General features: G+C 43.8%; 1 protein-coding gene across 9 annotated transcripts in view; it reads right to left on the bottom strand.

Moving 5' to 3' along the window:
• Window positions 1–2,683: 2,683 nt before the first annotated feature.
• FOXP1 (forkhead box P1) overlaps window positions 2,684–16,547 on the bottom strand; it is a 165,321-nt gene continuing 151,457 nt past the window's right edge. For 8 of the 9 annotated variants that reach the window (XM_059823389.1, XM_059823387.1, XM_059823396.1 and 5 more), the window contains 4 exons: window positions 14,732–14,853; window positions 12,539–12,608; window positions 8,734–8,900; window positions 2,684–2,851 (listed from right to left, as the gene is read on the bottom strand). In XM_059823389.1, coding sequence (XP_059679372.1) covers window positions 2,707–2,851; window positions 8,734–8,900; window positions 12,539–12,608; window positions 14,732–14,853 — 504 coding nt within the window. In that variant the 3' untranslated portion in view covers window positions 2,684–2,706. Of the gene's footprint in view, window positions 2,852–8,733; window positions 8,901–12,538; window positions 12,609–14,183; window positions 14,354–14,731; window positions 14,854–16,547 lie in introns of all 9 variants that reach the window. The other variant, XM_059823390.1, reaches the window with a different exon arrangement.

The raw sequence follows: 16,547 nt of genomic DNA on the forward strand, positions 1-16,547 counted from the left end.
CAGGGCTCAATTCTCATGATCCCCATCTGGCTACCGCCGGCACGTCACGAAGCTGCCTGGATATAATTTAAACCAAAAAAACCCAATGTTTCAAATGACCACAGACTGCCCTTTTTTTCTGTTCTTTTTTTTTTTTTTTTGTCTTTTGAAACAGAAAGCAGAGTTGAGTTTTATAAAAGTAACTGCCAATAAAATTTCTTGTACCAAAGCTTATGAGTGGACAGGAGTGTTATTTCCTTATGAAAAATGCTGACCAAAAACTAAACAAAACTGAGCAAATGTGCCAAGATCAACCAGAATTAAAGCAGTCATCCCAGCACAGTCCCGAAACAGAAGTGGCACACAATCTGTAGAACCAAAGACCAAAAAAAATTTTTTTTTTCATTTAATTCTAGAAATACTATTATGTGGTCCAGTTAAATTGTGGGAGCTTTTCTGTTCTCTTCTGTATTTTATTAAACTGCCTCCTTTATCTGATACTCTAATTTTCCGCAAAATAACTGTGTCTTTGCTTTCTCCAGCTCCCTTCTCATAGCTCCAGCAGTAACACTGATTCCTAGTTTTAGCCTCAAAAGCTCTCCTCGATTCCTCTTTACAGACTTTCATTTTGGTCACTGTAAAGAATTGCAAATAAAAACTAACAACTTTGGTTCAGACATCTACTCGGCCTTCTAAATTTTCTAGAATAAAGGAGCAGTTTCCCTCTCAGGTTAGCAATAGCCCACATCTTGTCATTTCCCTCTAAATTCTTCAACCTCCTTTGATCAACAATAAGAGGATATTTGGCTTCATAAGATAAAGCATATAACAGAGAACATAATTTACCTTTGTGTAATATCTTTGGTAATTTTAGGAAAAAAAAAGGTACAAAGAAGAATATAAATTAAGCTCTGAAAGGCTTTTTGAAATAATAAAAAAGCTACAGTCCTACATAAATAAATGAGTGACGGAAAAGTGGTTGCAGAATGAAAATGTTTAGGTGTTTGGTGACCGAGGTTTACTGACCTATCGCAACAAATTTTGTATGTCATGTTTGCTTTGAAGAGCCTTGCCAGTTTTGCCTAACAAGCCCCGGCACAAATTCTCTCCTAGATCTCCTGTCTCCTACGTACGGCGAGGTTTCCATACTGGCTGGTGTAATATTGCGTAACAATCTTAACTGCAGTACTGGATTTGCACAGCTCAAAATTAACACTATAGCATTAGTGGGGCTCCATCCTTATTAACTCCCGTAACAAGTTCAATCTGAAATCTAATTTGTATTCAGACAGATTAACGCCACCAAGCAATCCTGAACTGATGTTTAACCGTGAAACATCATCACGTACAATAACAATTTAATGAAGTCATCTTTCCAACCACTATTTGCAAATGCAAATGCAAAAAGAAAAAAAATAAAATTGTAATAATAAATGTATAGGTGCCCATCTCGGTAATCTTAGATATTCCAGAAAGGTTTGTTGACCCATTAGAACTCTTGTTCCAACAACCGAGAACTTGCCACTGTACTATTCAACCTCTAATAAAAGCAAACTCTGTTGGTGCTGCATATGTTTCTTTGTGCTGTTCAATTTTGTGGCATTTGCTAATATTCACCGTTGCTGCCAAAAAAAAAAAAAAAAAAAATCAAAAAACCCAAACCAAAAGAAGAAAAAAAATATTAAAAATACTGCTTTGTGGAATGAATCTGTGTTGCTTCCTACAGTGTTTCTATGTTCATCTGTCATTCATTCTCATTCTTGCAGTACTTCATTCCTCTCTCTCCGTTGGACAACCCTTCCACATGTATAGTGCAGCATTTGGGACCTTTTCAAAAAACAACAAAAAAAAGGAGACACCGAAATGGAATGTTTTCCATAGCTAAAGAAAACATGGTGGCATCTGAAGGAAACTGGAATGAATGACAGAAAAAACTACAAACAATTCAATGACATTCAGCTTCGTATAATAAAAACACCTATTAACATTCATCACAAAGTACAGAAAACGTTGAAGCCTCTGAGAGGCCCTGGGCCCAGATGAGGCCTGAGGTCAGAACTTAAAATGGTAGAGGAGAAGTGGGGCAGGGGAATAAAAGCAATACATTAAAAAGTTTGGGATAGTTTTTTCTTTTAACCCCTCCCCGATAGACACGCTCACACGCACACACACATATCCACACACGTGCACACACAGGCCTTCCCCATCCCAAATGGAAGCAAAAAAAAAAAAGAAACCAACCAAAAAACAAACAAAAAAATGGAGTAAAGGCAGTGATAATCAACATGCAGTACTGTGCAAATATGTTGTCCATTGGAATCCTTAAAATCTGGGCAAAGACTTGATCTGCAGTTCAGGTGTACATGCTCAGTTTGATGTCCTCAAGTGTCCAAAATTGGCAGGACCTGCAGTCCACAGCTGGCTGCTAAATGCAAGTAAATCAGTTTAGCAAATTTACAACACTGATGTTGACTGTAAGAGAGGAAAATCCCAAGTACCAAACAAGTCCATCCAATGCACAGAGTACAAATTCCTTTTTTCAACAAAAAGTAGAAAAATCAAAAATACTCCCAAATGGGATACTTGATGGCACTAAGAGTTAACATATTTCATAGTTGTCAAAGTGGACTGAGAATCCTCCAGACTGTACAATAATGGAGAGATTTCACAGCTAAGTTTGACGTGTTCTTCCAATCTTCATTCTCAGGGTAACGATGTCAGACATACTCATTCTATGTCCTCATTTACAGGTTCATCTTCATAATCTCTGTCGTGATCGAAATCTGGACTGTGGTTGGCTGTTGTCACTAAGGATAGCGGGCCTTCATTTTCATCTGGATCTAACGGTTCTTCTTTGACATGCACGGGGTGCCTGGAAAAACAAAAATATGGTCAATCAGCAAGCTCCTCGTTAAAGAACAGATTTGACTGTGGTTTGGGAACAAAAGTGAAGTGGTTTGGGCGTTCAGACCCGGTGTGCCAAGCCTAGGAGCTCCAGGTCACCAAGGAGAAGACCCTCAACTTCTGCGCTGGCCACCGGAGCCCAGCGAAGGCTACGCCGGGCAGGCAGCGCTCAACTTCCCCGGGAAAACGCTCTGGGAGGAGCGAGCGCCTCAATAGGACTTCCATCTTGGGATCAAGAGAAAACGCTCTCAGCTGACATATTAAGTTGATTAATACAATCTTTGGATAAATAAGCGGAATAAGCATCCGAACGGCAAAGCAGCAGTTCGTCAGCCCGCCGAGCCGGCGGAGGCTGGGCTAATCATCGCTCGCTGTGTGTGCGGCGTCTCTCGTTAACATGCAGAACCTGTGAGACAACTCTCCAGAGGACGACCCCAAGTGAGGTTCTATCATTAATCAACTTCAAGCAAACACAGCAAAGAGACACCATGATACATGCTTTAAACTCCAAATTAATGCATATTTTTACAAACTGTCAATAAGGGAAGAAAAGCCCTGCCAGGAAACACAAACAGAGAGGAAAAGGCTCGCTCAACACAACAATATGATAAGAAAGCACAGTCCTAACGAGAATAATAACACTGTCAGCTGTAAACAAGGCAGAACATGATCCCCAGCTCACAGTGGGCACAAGGATGTACTAAAGAGATGAGATCTGCCAAATTTCTCATTACGGCATAGCACATGAATAACCCGCAGGGGAACGGGGCTTGGTCATTCAAAACGGGTATGATAACAATTGACAAATGTTGTTCGTAAATCATATTTACAACAAATCCTATACAAATACAAATTACCTTTTTTTTTTTTGTTCGGCAGCTTTTGAAATGTAAAATAGCCATGTGAGTCAATAGTGTCTTGTTGGTGGGACTTTATAGGAAAGTAGGATTTTATTGACATTACCAAGTATTAATAATGCGACACAGCAATGGAGACCCTGTTTGCTTCCTAAATAATTGATGTTGTAGGCAATCCCTTAAAATAAAGTGTTAATGAGTTCAAGTCCCACTCTGTCTCTCATTGAGTTGATATCCACCTCCTAGAGTCTTGTTTTTTCTCCAGGCGAGCTGATTTAACCCTTTCACGTAGGCTACGTGAAAACATAACCCGAAGCGCAAACCTTCATTTGTAAGAACTTTTTCTCTCCTTGCACAGCTTTGCTTTAAAATGAATGCCTTAAAATAGCTGCATTTTATTTTATGTTTTGTGTGGATAGGAGCGACAAGACTGTTTGTGCTCCATTGCACTGACGGACAGCAAGAATAAATCACCGAACAGGGAAAATATATTCGGTATCCACGTACGAGCCATAGGTAACCCTACCCATTTCAAGCGACCAGGGTGATCCAGCTGTACGCTTGTATAGTGTGCAAAGCTGCACCGCACCCTGTTTATTTATTTCAACTTGAGCCTGGATCAGTTTAGGAAGCGTCTAACTTGCTGACTACACACATTTCTGATGTGAGCTGTGAATGTCTTTCAAGTCCCTGCATATTTCAACTTCTTGAGTTGCAAAGTGCTCGATCAATACTTAAGTACTAACTGCACCTTCCAACCCATCCAACAAGGGAACGGTGGGGAGAAGGGATGCAGCATCCACATACACACACCTTTTCCCTTCAAATTCACAAACACACGTCCTATCAACACATTCCTGGGAGCAAAGAGGTTCCTCTGCATGTCACGTAATTTTTGCAAAAATTACAAGGACAGGGATGTTGCTTGTACAATTTTGACCTAATTATTGAAAAAGGGGGGCGGGGGGAAGACTGGGAGGAGACGATTCAAATATCAGAGGTTAAGAATTAGCTTAAGCACATAAAAAGTCTTGTGAGCAGATCGTCATCTCAGAGGTGTGCATGTGCTAACCGTCCTGGCGGCTCGGGGCCTGAGCCAACATGAAACCATGCAGATTATTTGCAACTAGAAAAACTTACATTATGAATAGGCTGTGGGGGCCTCACTTGGGAGAAAACATGAAATGAAAAACAGAAGAAAAAAGGGGAAAGAGCGGCTACACATAGAGACGGATAAAGCGTGTGCTACTCGGCCTTTACGGCAGTGATCTTTTTTACTGCTGTTTTAATTAAAAAGTTGCGCTTGTCGGCTTTCTGGTTTCGATGCTGCTGCCGGGCTATTTTTTTTTTTAAAAGTCTTATTTTTGAAAACACAGATGGGCAATTTTCAAAGGAGAGAGGAGAACGCACATGGTGTGCGGCAGAGGTGGCCTTGGCACATGGACGGGAGTTTCTCCAAAGGCTGCTCAGGGGCCACGTCCCCGTGTCCCACCGCATCCCCGCAGCACCTCGTGCTCGGCCAGAGGGCAGAAGTTACTGGGTGCCAGCAGGTGAGATAGGTACCCACTGCGCTTGCAACCACTCGAAACGCTGTGAAAGCTCCTTCAAAGGTCCCCAAACCTTTCCAAAGCAAACTCTGCCCCTCTTCTGGTTTTGTTAGGAAAGCAGGTGAAACCAGGTGGTTTTAACCGAGTTTCTCTCTGAGGTTTGGTGTGGTTCCCAGAAGTCAAACTGCCAAAACTTCAGGAGTGAAAAGCAAAGCAAGCAGCAAGTTGTGAAAAGGGCTGCTCGACCCTGAGCGAGAAAAAGCCGCAGAGGGCCACCAAGCCCCAGGGAGGCACAGCCACGCCAGCCTCCTCCAGCAGCTCACGTGCTGGACGAACATCAGACAGCGGGCTTGGCAAAAACTCCATCCCCCAAATTAAGGGGGTTATCTGGGTAACACACCCCACCCCGGGGAGAGATCTGCATGGAAAACAACAACAAAAAAATCCAGCTCCCTGTGTACTCTGTCGGTTGTAACCACAAAGCGGCAGGTGAGGAGGAAACCTTACTGAATCTGTGATTTTGCTCAAACATTTCGGAGTGACTGAAATAAATAAGCTTAAATAAGCTCAAAGGCAAAGGGAGACCTTCACCTCTCTCAAGTAAGTCTCAACCTCTATTTACCACCTCACCAAAACCCCAAACCGGGGAAGGAAAACTTCCTTTAGAGACTAAAGAATTCAGTCTCTTGAATTACAGAGAAGGTAAATGCTGGGCTAGGCAAAAAGAAAAAAAAGGGGGGGGCAGGAAAAAAAAGAAAGGGTTTCCCATTTCTTCTTTATAGTAGCAGAATTTCAGCACATTCCTTTTAAGCAGATGCCTAAGCCTCCAGAAGGGGTTAACAATAAATAACCTTGCTGAACACAGATTCCCCTTCTTTTCACATCTGAGTAATTCTTTTGTTTGTCCACTCTGGGAACAGAGGAGTTTTTAATAAAGCTGACTGTTGTTTAAAGGCACTGAGTTCTGGTGGTGCACACAGCGTGGAGTAGTTTGCTTTGTGGCTACCTTTGGAGCATATCAGGATGAAAGTGTTATGTCCCCAAGCTGTAATTATGCGACTACTTTCTAGTGTTTCAAAAGGAGGGAGAGAGAAGGGAAAAAAAAAAACAACCCTAGCCGTGGTTCAATGTGTCATAAAAAGGAAACGAATGAGCGGTAATAAGACTTCAGCTAAAGTGTTAGAGTTCTTAGCTGTCATGTTAACAAGGTCCTTTAAACCTTACAATAAAGTTTAAAGCTTGATTTATTCTAATATACTGAAATTGTTTAAAAAATAATTTGCATTATGACAAGGAAATCTGTTCCAAGAAAAAAACTGAAAGCGTCATTAACAAAGCAGGCTTACGGAAAGTAAGAGGTTGCACGGCGTCTGGAAATCTGCTGTTGCCTCGTGATTTTGTTTAGTAAACAGGGTAAACCCCGCGAGGTGTGAATGGTGTTCTGGCTTTAGATCCCTTCACACTACTTAGAAACACCATTTTAATGGGGAAGCTCAGAGGCTGGTATTGGAACATCACCCGGCCACGTTTTACTTAAGCAAAAAGAAATTTTCAGCAGAGAACACATATATTATCAATTCTGAGAAAATGAAAACACTCAGGAAACAATCATTTCCATATTACAACAGAAAATTGGATTTTCTGGTGAATAATGAAAATGAGGCATCTCTCCCCCCGTCCTCCTCTCTCTCCAGTAGTTGTTCTGCGCCCCTCACCTGGGTATCAATGTGCTAAGAGATGATTATTAAGTGCAACAAAGGCCACGGCTATGCACAGTTCTGGAAGATGTCCTAGCCTGTCTTAACTTGGTTATTTTCCCTTCCTCGCAGTCTCTTCAAAGACAATGAAACCTTAGGTGAAATGAGAAGTGCGTGAACTACGCTAGCCTTGAACTTGCAAAAAAATAATTACTTGGATTAACGCAACATCATACACGTTCATCCCTGTCTGTTAGGCCAGGAGAAACCCTTGGGAGAAGTCTTGTTTCTGGAGAAAAGCCACGTCCCCCCACTCCTCCTTCATGCCGGCCCTACGTGGTCACAGGCAGAGGATAACAAATTGTGACTAAAACTGCCTCAAGATGAATCCGTTTGTGAGAGACGGAAAGTGTGTCATGGAGCGCTACTTTGGGAGAGATAATTAATGCTGCACAAACAATCACTGGAAAAGCTAAACACGTTATTTGAATGTTTTGAAGTAAATGGTAAAAGACAATTTTAAATTAATTATTAATTAAAAATGAATGTTGCCATCTTTAAAGAGTTTTTTTTTTTTTTCAAAGCACTTTGTGCACTGATTTAAAATGCTGCAATATCAAAGTATCCAGAGCCTCCGATTCCTTCGTGCCCCCTCCCCTCTGACAACACATTATGCAGGTGGGAAACTTTTTTGCCATTAAATGCTAATTAGTTTCACAACTAATTACTATTGTGGTATTAGGTTAACGTTTTTCTACTTTTTGATTTAGACTTACTTTTGCAAATCCCTTATTCAAATTACTTTGAAGTAAAAAACTACAAATTAGTTCTCTTTTTAATGCGTAATGTGAGCCGTGGCAAATCAGCCAGTAATTTTACAGCCCGTTTTAAGGCACAGGCAGAAGAAAGGCAGCGCGGCTCTTGCAGGCGGTCACTCGCACAGGTAGCCAACCGCTCCGCAGAGTTTTTAGAGAACTACAAGACTTATAAACTCCGGCTTCCTCGCCAGTTGCCAATTACCCGGTATGTAATTTGAGGGGAGGGGGGAATTTATAGCTTTGCAAACTCACTCCGTCACCCCATAAATACCGAACACACCCATCGGGGCATCACACCCTTCCTGCCTTACCCTTTCCTGTGCCAGCTCGCTGCCCAGGTGCCATTCACGTTGAGCAGGGATGGCAATCCCCCATTACTTCATGCGGTTATATATGCACTCGTTATACTCCCGTCTGTTGCTATAATGCTCCTATTAATTTTCCTTTTGATATTTTAAGAGCAATCTATAAATCACACAGAACTTCACGTGTGCCATCGTTAATGCTTAGCAAGACCGTTGGGCGTCGAGTGGTTTCTTTAGAACCGCCAAACAAGCCCATTTTCCAGCTCTGCCCCACTGACGCGCTTGTCGCGTGGACCAAAGGGGAGAGAAATAAGATTTTTTTTTCTCCAAGAAAGCAGCTGTCTATGAGGTTTTTGCAAGTTTTAAAGAAGAGAATTGCAAACAAGTTCCTAAGTTTATAGGTCTGTGTGCCCGTTGGACTGGATTGAGCTGATCGGTTTTATCTGGAAATTGGTAAATGGCCCTTTTATGTTATAACCAACCTAACCATGTCCCCAAATGGAGGTGTCTGCTCTTGCTGCTCCATCCATGAACCTCAGGAACAAACCGTGAAGGCCTCCAAAGCCACACTTCAGCAGACGGTAAGACAACGCCTAGAGCCACGCACACACCTCTGCTGTACTTACATTGCTTGCATAGGGGAACGTCCTGGACTACTGTCACTCCCGTTACTGTTCGTATGCTCCATTGCACCATTAAGCTCTTCCCTCATCGCGTTGGCTAAATTGCCCAGAGTGGGATTTCCCATGGAAGCAGTAGTGTATAGAGGTATACTGTTCTCAGCCATTGAAGCCTGCCAAGGACACAAACAAATATATGAAGAGCCATGACTAACGTTTTTATACGTTGTACAAGACGTTCACTTATTCCAAAACATTCTCCACATTTACATTAAATGCAATTACCGTTTTTTTAAATACTGTGCTTTCTGATAGGTATTACCCCGATTCCACCAAGGGAAATTTAACATCATTTACATCTGGCTTTAAGCATATATAGCTGTATTGGCTTGTGAGAGGATGGAGCTTTCCATTCCCTATTTGGAATTACACCCCCTGGAAAAAATAAAATGTTCTTTTCCTATTTTCATTTTGCAAAATTATGTTTGGGGCTTTGGGTTTTTCTGTGGCTTAGGTCTGGGTGTGGGTTTTGTTTTTAATGAAACAGGAAAAAAAAATTAGTAGTCGCTCCGCTGATAACTCCTTCCTACCAGAGCGAACGGGCACCAAGCGGGAGGGCGGCGTTACTGAGTTTGGTTTTTCTCCTGACACAAGTGCGAAGCTGCGGTCAGCGCTAACTGAATCAGTCCGAGTTGCACCATTCTGAGTGCTGAACCAGTCCATGTGAAATTTTTCAAGCCTCAGCAACTCAGCTCTTACCTTAGCTATTACAGATGTGACCATTTTATTTCGATTTTTCCTTGTTCTAAATACCATGCAGAGGCACACTGGAGCTAACTTTCTAAATGGAAATCTTCGTAGGAAGAGAATGAACTGTTAAATATTTTCCTTCTGATTCCCACCGTTCTGCCTGCTAATATTTACTGTGTGTCAGCATTAGCTCATGTTGACGGCACAGTCCTGTGCCCGGCATGGCAGCGGTGGGAGCGCAGAAGCCCCAAGCCCCGGAGGAGCCCAGCGTTTGGCGGGGACGGGACGCACGGCTTTCCAAGGCTGTAGCGCCCAGGGACTCAAAGGACGTTTAACCATTTCACCCATCCCAGCTGGATCCGGCTGACATCATCTGCAGCCCTCTGAGCCGTGTCAGTGCCGGAAAGCCACAGAGGCTGGCTCGGCAGCGCTCGACCTGCTCCGGGGGAAGGTCAGCAGGCTGCGGAGCCAAAAAATCCATCAGGCTCCAGGTCTGCATGATGCAAACGCTGCCCGTGGGAGGGGAATTCATGCAAACGTACTCCCCCCCGAACGCTCTCTCGCCTGCTCCTAATTCATGGGACAAAACTCCTTGCTTGCTGCCATCCGAGCCGGTGGAGTTGTTCCCAGGCAAGCACAGCCAGAGACCGGGATGGGAAGGGGGGGCACGACCAGCCCTGGCTGCAGCATCTTCAGGAGCACGGCCCCTTTTATTCTTCCTTACGTTGACCTCTCCATGCGCAGCCCTATGTGTCACACGTGATTACTAAAGCTATTCTAACGGGGAGGATTATTTTTATCTTCTTGATTCAACAACCGGCAAACTCATTGTGATTAGGGGATGCAAAGAATGGTTCACATTTCCTGCACTTGGCAAAATAATGACTCAAGTTCTTCACCCATAGTGATAACTTGTAATTGCAGTAAAGCAATTTACTGGGGGAGAGGTGGGACACGAGGAGTATCTGCTGTAAAGATAATAATAGGGGAGGGGGGTGTTTTGGGAGCCCCCAGCAACCCGCTGGGAAAAGAGAGCGCTGGTGAGAGCTGGAGTCCCCGTTCCTTCCACACAGAGAGGGGGGAGAGAGCTGCTGCTTCTCCGCGGCCGCGAGGGAAAACAGACGGAGCAGACGTCAGAGGGGTCTGGGTGAAGGAGAGGGGCAGCTCTGCCACCCCGCAGGAGAAGAAAAACACAGCCTGGCATCCCGGCGGCACACAGCCCGCCACACTGTCCCCCGGCCTGCGGAGAGCCGGCCGCTGCGCTCCCAGGGACGTGCAAAGAGCCGGTCTTTGCAGACGCCCGCAAAAGCCAGGGGAACGTTGCTCGTTAATTATTAATTAGGCTGAACGTAGGCACTGGCAGGTAAAGCGGCCTTGTGTCCTAGGGGGAAGGTTATTGCCCAAGTGAGGTCCGAACTGCCGACGGGGCACCGGCCACCCGCACGGCTTCACCCAAACCCCCCGTACAGCACCCAAGCACCCGCCAGGATTCTGCCTCCAAAATCCAAGGCTGGGGAGAGGAGCAAGGAAGCTGCCAGCGTATTTTCAACTTAAACGAGGATCTGCCTCAACACAATGAATATTGCTCGCCCCTGTTTATTCTAGGGGCCACACCAGCGGTAGCAAATCTGGCCGAGGCTCTTCTCTCCATCAACTCAGTTCACACGATGCTATGGGGGGGGACGGGTACGCGCCACTTCCAGGAAAAGTGGGAAATGGAAACAGTTTGGAGGTTATCACAAAAGACAAGAATGGATGGAGATGACGACAACGACACGTGTTTCAGAAATAAAACACGAACAGTTCCGTATGATAAGCATATTAATTGAAATTAGTCACATAGTTAACAATGTGAAGGAACGCAGGATCATTTCGTTTTTGCCTTTCAGCCTCATGAATGCAAAATGTGCTTGTAATCTTAATACTATTCAAGAGACAAAGCAGTCTTTAAAAATCACACTTCACAAGACTCAAGGGAAAATAAGTTACTAATGAATGGTATTTACAGTTGCTTCATTTAAACATGCTTTCATTTGCTTTTCAGAAGTTACTGCATAAACTCAAATCATTAGAAGAAATGCAGAACATCGCTTTTCTCCCAATAATTTGGGGTTTGGTTCTGAAACCAAACCTTCCCCAAAAGGCGGTTGCCCAAGCAAACACCCATGGCCATCAGGGAACTTCTCGAGAAGTGACTCTCAACAAACAACCGGGGTGCGACCACGCACGGTGTTGCCTCCCGGATTAATTCTCACTACATGGAACAGGCTTGAACCCCCCCACAGACACACACCACTCCCCGCCCCCCTGCAAATTCAGGGGACGGTATTGCATTTGCATCTTTGGTTCATATAGCAAATACCGACTTTACCTGGGGTTTTTGAGATAGACTCAGGAATTTGTAGAGAGAGAAAAAAAATACAGGACATGAAAAAGGGCTGGAGACATGCACACTTTTAGGCTGCAAGTTATTAATCGTGCACCGACACTTTGTGTATTTCTACATCGTGAAAAAACATAATTTTTGTCTTACAATTACAGTACAGTTTAAACCAATAAAAATGATCTTTTTTTTTTCCCTATAGGAATTGCGACGTTTATTTTTTACCAACAATAGGAAGATATGCAAAAATAGCCCTTAAAAGAAAAGGGGGAAAAATGATCTGCTTTCTCTTTAAACCCATGAACAATAGAAGGTCACGTGCCGCAGTATCCTATCATTCAGCACATTAATAGCTGTGCTAGAGTAATTACACTTGTGGTATTTTTGCCTCAAGTGAAATTCTGAAATAAGAGGATGGAAATTATGATACTGCTGATAAATATTAATAAGTGAACTTTTAATTTTTTTGCCACAATATTCAAAATGCTAAGCATCTAGCTAATGCTGAAGCAGCCTGATATGTGTTTGCCTCCAGGGACTATGATGCTTTATGCACTTAAGAAAAAAGTTTAACGGAATTAAAATTTAATATCTAATTAGAGCAAGGCTAATATATTTTGAAATGAGTGGGGAAGACACACGCCTCTGTTGCATATTTGCTACAGTCATTAATCTTACCTGTAAAGCAGCATTGAGAGGTGTGCAGTAGGTGTGGCTGGTCTGTATGTTTTTAATAAGAGAAGGGTTACTGCATAAGAAAAACATAAAAAGGAGAGTTAAATGCAACCAACTTCTGTGCGAGCGTTTCAAGCATGTAATGCTTCCTCCCACACCAGAAAACTAGAGCTGAGACTGTTTTTCCACACAAGTTCTCTTTCGTTTCTCTTTTTCTTTGGTTTTTTTTTTGATTTAAAGAAAATATCTGAGTTTTAGGCTACGGTTATCGTATTGCCTTTACTAAATAAGGAACATCATTATCTCTTGATGTTACCTCGCCATGTGTTCTACTACCCTGCCTTAGTAGCACATCTTGGCATCTCTGCTCGTTTTAGCTGTGCTCAGGAGAAATTCTCCAATATTCGTCGTGTCTGGGAGCCAGTTACCGTGTAAAGGTCCATCATGAGGAGGCTACGATCGAAAGCCTTGCACGACATTTTAAATACCACTTCACGCAAATTATTCTCCAAGCCGCTGGCAGCGGAGTCCCTCGCAATGGAGCAGAGGGACCGCGAGGAGAGAGGATTTGAGCCACGTTGTTTCCTGCCAGGCAAATGGCGAGCGGTCCCGGCGAGGGACTGCCTATGCCATCAACCCAAACAGCTCGGGGCTGTGGGCACGGAGGCCCGACGGGAGGTACTGCTGCACCGCAGCGGAACGGTATGGGCCACGCACAACAACACGCTGCCCTAAAGGCTGTTTTAATAAAAAAATATTCTCGTGTGCTACTCTGGACCCTTACTTTAGTCATCTTAAGTTAACGTAAGGGGCCGGATTTGAGGGAAGTGAACGCCAAGCGTATCTGCTTTCTGTTTTGCGAGCATCTAAATATCACTGATTCCACCAGAGGGGAAAAGAAGAATAAAAAAAATCATTGAATGCAAACTAGATAAAAACCACCAATGCAAAAAATCTCCAAAAAGTTTTATTGCTCACTGGGCATTATTTTTTTTTTTTTTTCATGTGGGAGTAAATCAGGGTGAGAAGAGTCTTAACTGAGCCCCTCCCACAGGGACCAGCAAGGATCAGTTGTCCTGGAGAGATGGCCTTCGAGTAAAGGTCAAAGAAAATTGCTTTGGGAACCCCAGGAATATTTGTGCACGGTTGTTGTAGACACAGGATGGCCTGTTGATTATAATCTTTACAGCTGGTCTCGCTGCGCTTTCAAACTTTATAAAGTTAATTCAGCGTTTCTGTCTTATAAGCACCTTACACTATTTCTGATTAAGAGTTGCAAAATAAGGCATACAATTGAAAGCAAAGGAAAATACCAGAATTAAAACTTATCTGAAGCCTTTCCTGGCCTATATCTGTCTTCCTGACAGGTCTATAGCAGCATATCTGCACTAGCGTGGATAATTATTTTAGTCTACATTGCACTATAAACAAATGCTATAACAAACATGTCAAAGTAGAGTTATTACTACAGGCATTTGGATTATCAGAGTAGGACACACAAAATACACGTAACAACCAAAAATTTAGTTTCTTTAGCAGCAAAGGTGATGTCACTATTTCGTGAAATGCAAGTCTACATGAGATGGGTAAATCATGCAAAGCAAAGCAACAGCAGAAAAAAAAAATTAAAGCAAGTAAAAGCTCTTACTGTGCAACAAGCTCGCCAAAGTTTTCATCAGGGCAGTATTTTCGAGGACGGCCTCGTTGAATATGACGGCCACGTTTAAACTCTTCATCATCAACAGTCCAAAAGGACCCAAACTCATCCTCTACTCTGATAAAGCACTTATGCAGTGAGAGGTTGGTGCGAATGGCACCCTGGGACAAGAGCAGCAGCAAAGGAGATGAAGTGGAAACAAAGGGACACGGGATTGGGGACAGAACAGACATCAAATACAGGGAAAAGGAAAAAGAAAATAAAATGCAATAAGCATAAGCAAATGGTTTGTGAGGGTTAATATGCATTGCCACCTAAAAGCTACTAGCATGTGATGCAACAAACACCAAGCAAGCAGGGTCAGGGTACTGGTGGGCATACAAACAGTAGTGATGAGATGTTTGTCTTGGTTTCCCTTAACTGAAACAATGCGAAACCACCTGTGGTTGGTCTAACACCAGCTAGCAGCCAAAAGCCTCTACGTTAAACTGTAAGCATGATCCAAGCTAGGCTAAGAAGTTCAAACATGGTGGACATACCCACTGATCTTTTGTGGCCTTCGTTTTTGGAACTCTAGTTCATCCACTGTCCATACTGCCCCTTTAACGTTTTCTACTCGCACAAAACACTTGTGAAGACTAAGATTATGACGCACTGCATTCTGCAGCAAGTATAAAAGAGAAAACATTCAAAAACTTTCTATGAGAAAATGCTCATCATTGTCCAAGAACAGCAGCACAGTCAGCTTGACAGTCCTCATTTTGCAATGTTAAGACCCTTCCCCTCCCCGCACCCGCTTGCCTTCCCCGGCTCTTTACATCTTATTTTTGCAAAGACAAAATAAATATAAATGCTTAAACCCAAGATTAGAAATTCAAGTTATTCTTATCAATTATCTCCAGTGTGAATGAGAACAGCCATCATTTTAAGCATGCATGTTGTATAATACAGCACATTTCATACAGAACGCATGAGGAACATTGCTTAAACATTTTCAAAACAAATATATATGCTCTGCAAAGAGAAGCTTCTCCTCTCCTGGAAAAGAAAGCAGTTAGGAAGAACACAAAGGATTTCATGTAACTACAGACGGCTCCATTTAGCAGAGAGGCACTGGAGCTGGTGGTGCTGCGGTTTCCCACAGCTGGGCTAATGCGAATCAGGTGCTGAACCTCCTTCCACACCCACGGCATGGACCGGGGGCTCGGCAGCACCCCACCGGCCAGCACGGCAGCGACTCCTGCCTCAGCGGCTTGCTCTTATATGGAAGTTGGCTCCTATTTCTGGCAGACTACTGTACTGACTGATCTGAGCCTCTGCCAAGTGAAAACATGAGGAGGGCTCTCCGAAACAAAGTGATAATATCCCCACAGCTCATCACCCAGAGGGACCCACGCTCATGGCATCCGATGCTCAGATGTCCTCTCTGCAGCTCGGTGCCGGGGAAGGATGAGCCCGGCCAACCCCTCCGATGTGCTCGACCTTTGCTGAAGCCGGGCGTAACGAAACACCTCACTATGTCACGGCAAGCTGTGGCTTTTCTGTCCCTGCTCCCTCTGAAACGGTGCTGAGAGCCTATTCCTCAAATGGATTGCCATGCTCCTTCCCCGTTTTATGAGTCTTCTGAGCAAATACCCCACTACAAAGCCACTCGGATTTGTACAGGGAGCTTGTCCCCAGCGCTGCTGAAACGGGCTCGGTAAACAGGGAAAACAGGAGAAGCCATTTGCTGAAAATACGCAGGCGAACAAACTCCATCCATCATCACTGGCACCATTGATTTAGTCAATCTGGTTGACTCGTTAGCAGGCATAACGCCAGCCAAACACATGGCCTGGGTCTAGGCAACCAAGAGACTACAATTTTTTTTCCTTCCATCGTCGTCATCCTCGTCTTTTTTTTTTTTTTTAATGAACATTGGGTCTGGATGGTGAAAGGGAGCTCTAATCATGAATGTCTAAATCACTGTGCAAACAAAGGGTACGCACAGCGCATTTGTCATGTAAATTAAGAGGCAGTGGTGTGTGCCTGCGAGGGGAAGGCTAAGAGTCTTTTGCTACTTTCCCGTTTCTCTGCAATCCCTAGCGCAGTCCCCACAGCCCCGTCCCGCATGCAGGGGAAGAGTCAGGGCTCGAAACGCCTTTTCTCAGCAGAGGCTTGAGTGCAAACGCATCTCCTCTGGCTGTAGGTGCCCAATCCCGGCTCTGTGGCAGGGTCCGGGCGCTTTGGTTTTTCAACACTGATCCGCTCGTGAACTCGTGGAAAAATAAACCTTGAATATGCTTCTCTTCTCAGCAAGGCAGAAATCTAGCAGAAAGTCAACCTGTCCATCAGGGGGGCTTCTTTCTGCCTTTA

The sequence above is a fragment of the Gavia stellata genome, chromosome 12 (assembly GCF_030936135.1).
Source record: "Gavia stellata isolate bGavSte3 chromosome 12, bGavSte3.hap2, whole genome shotgun sequence".
Classification (NCBI taxonomy): Eukaryota; Metazoa; Chordata; class Aves; order Gaviiformes; family Gaviidae; genus Gavia; species Gavia stellata.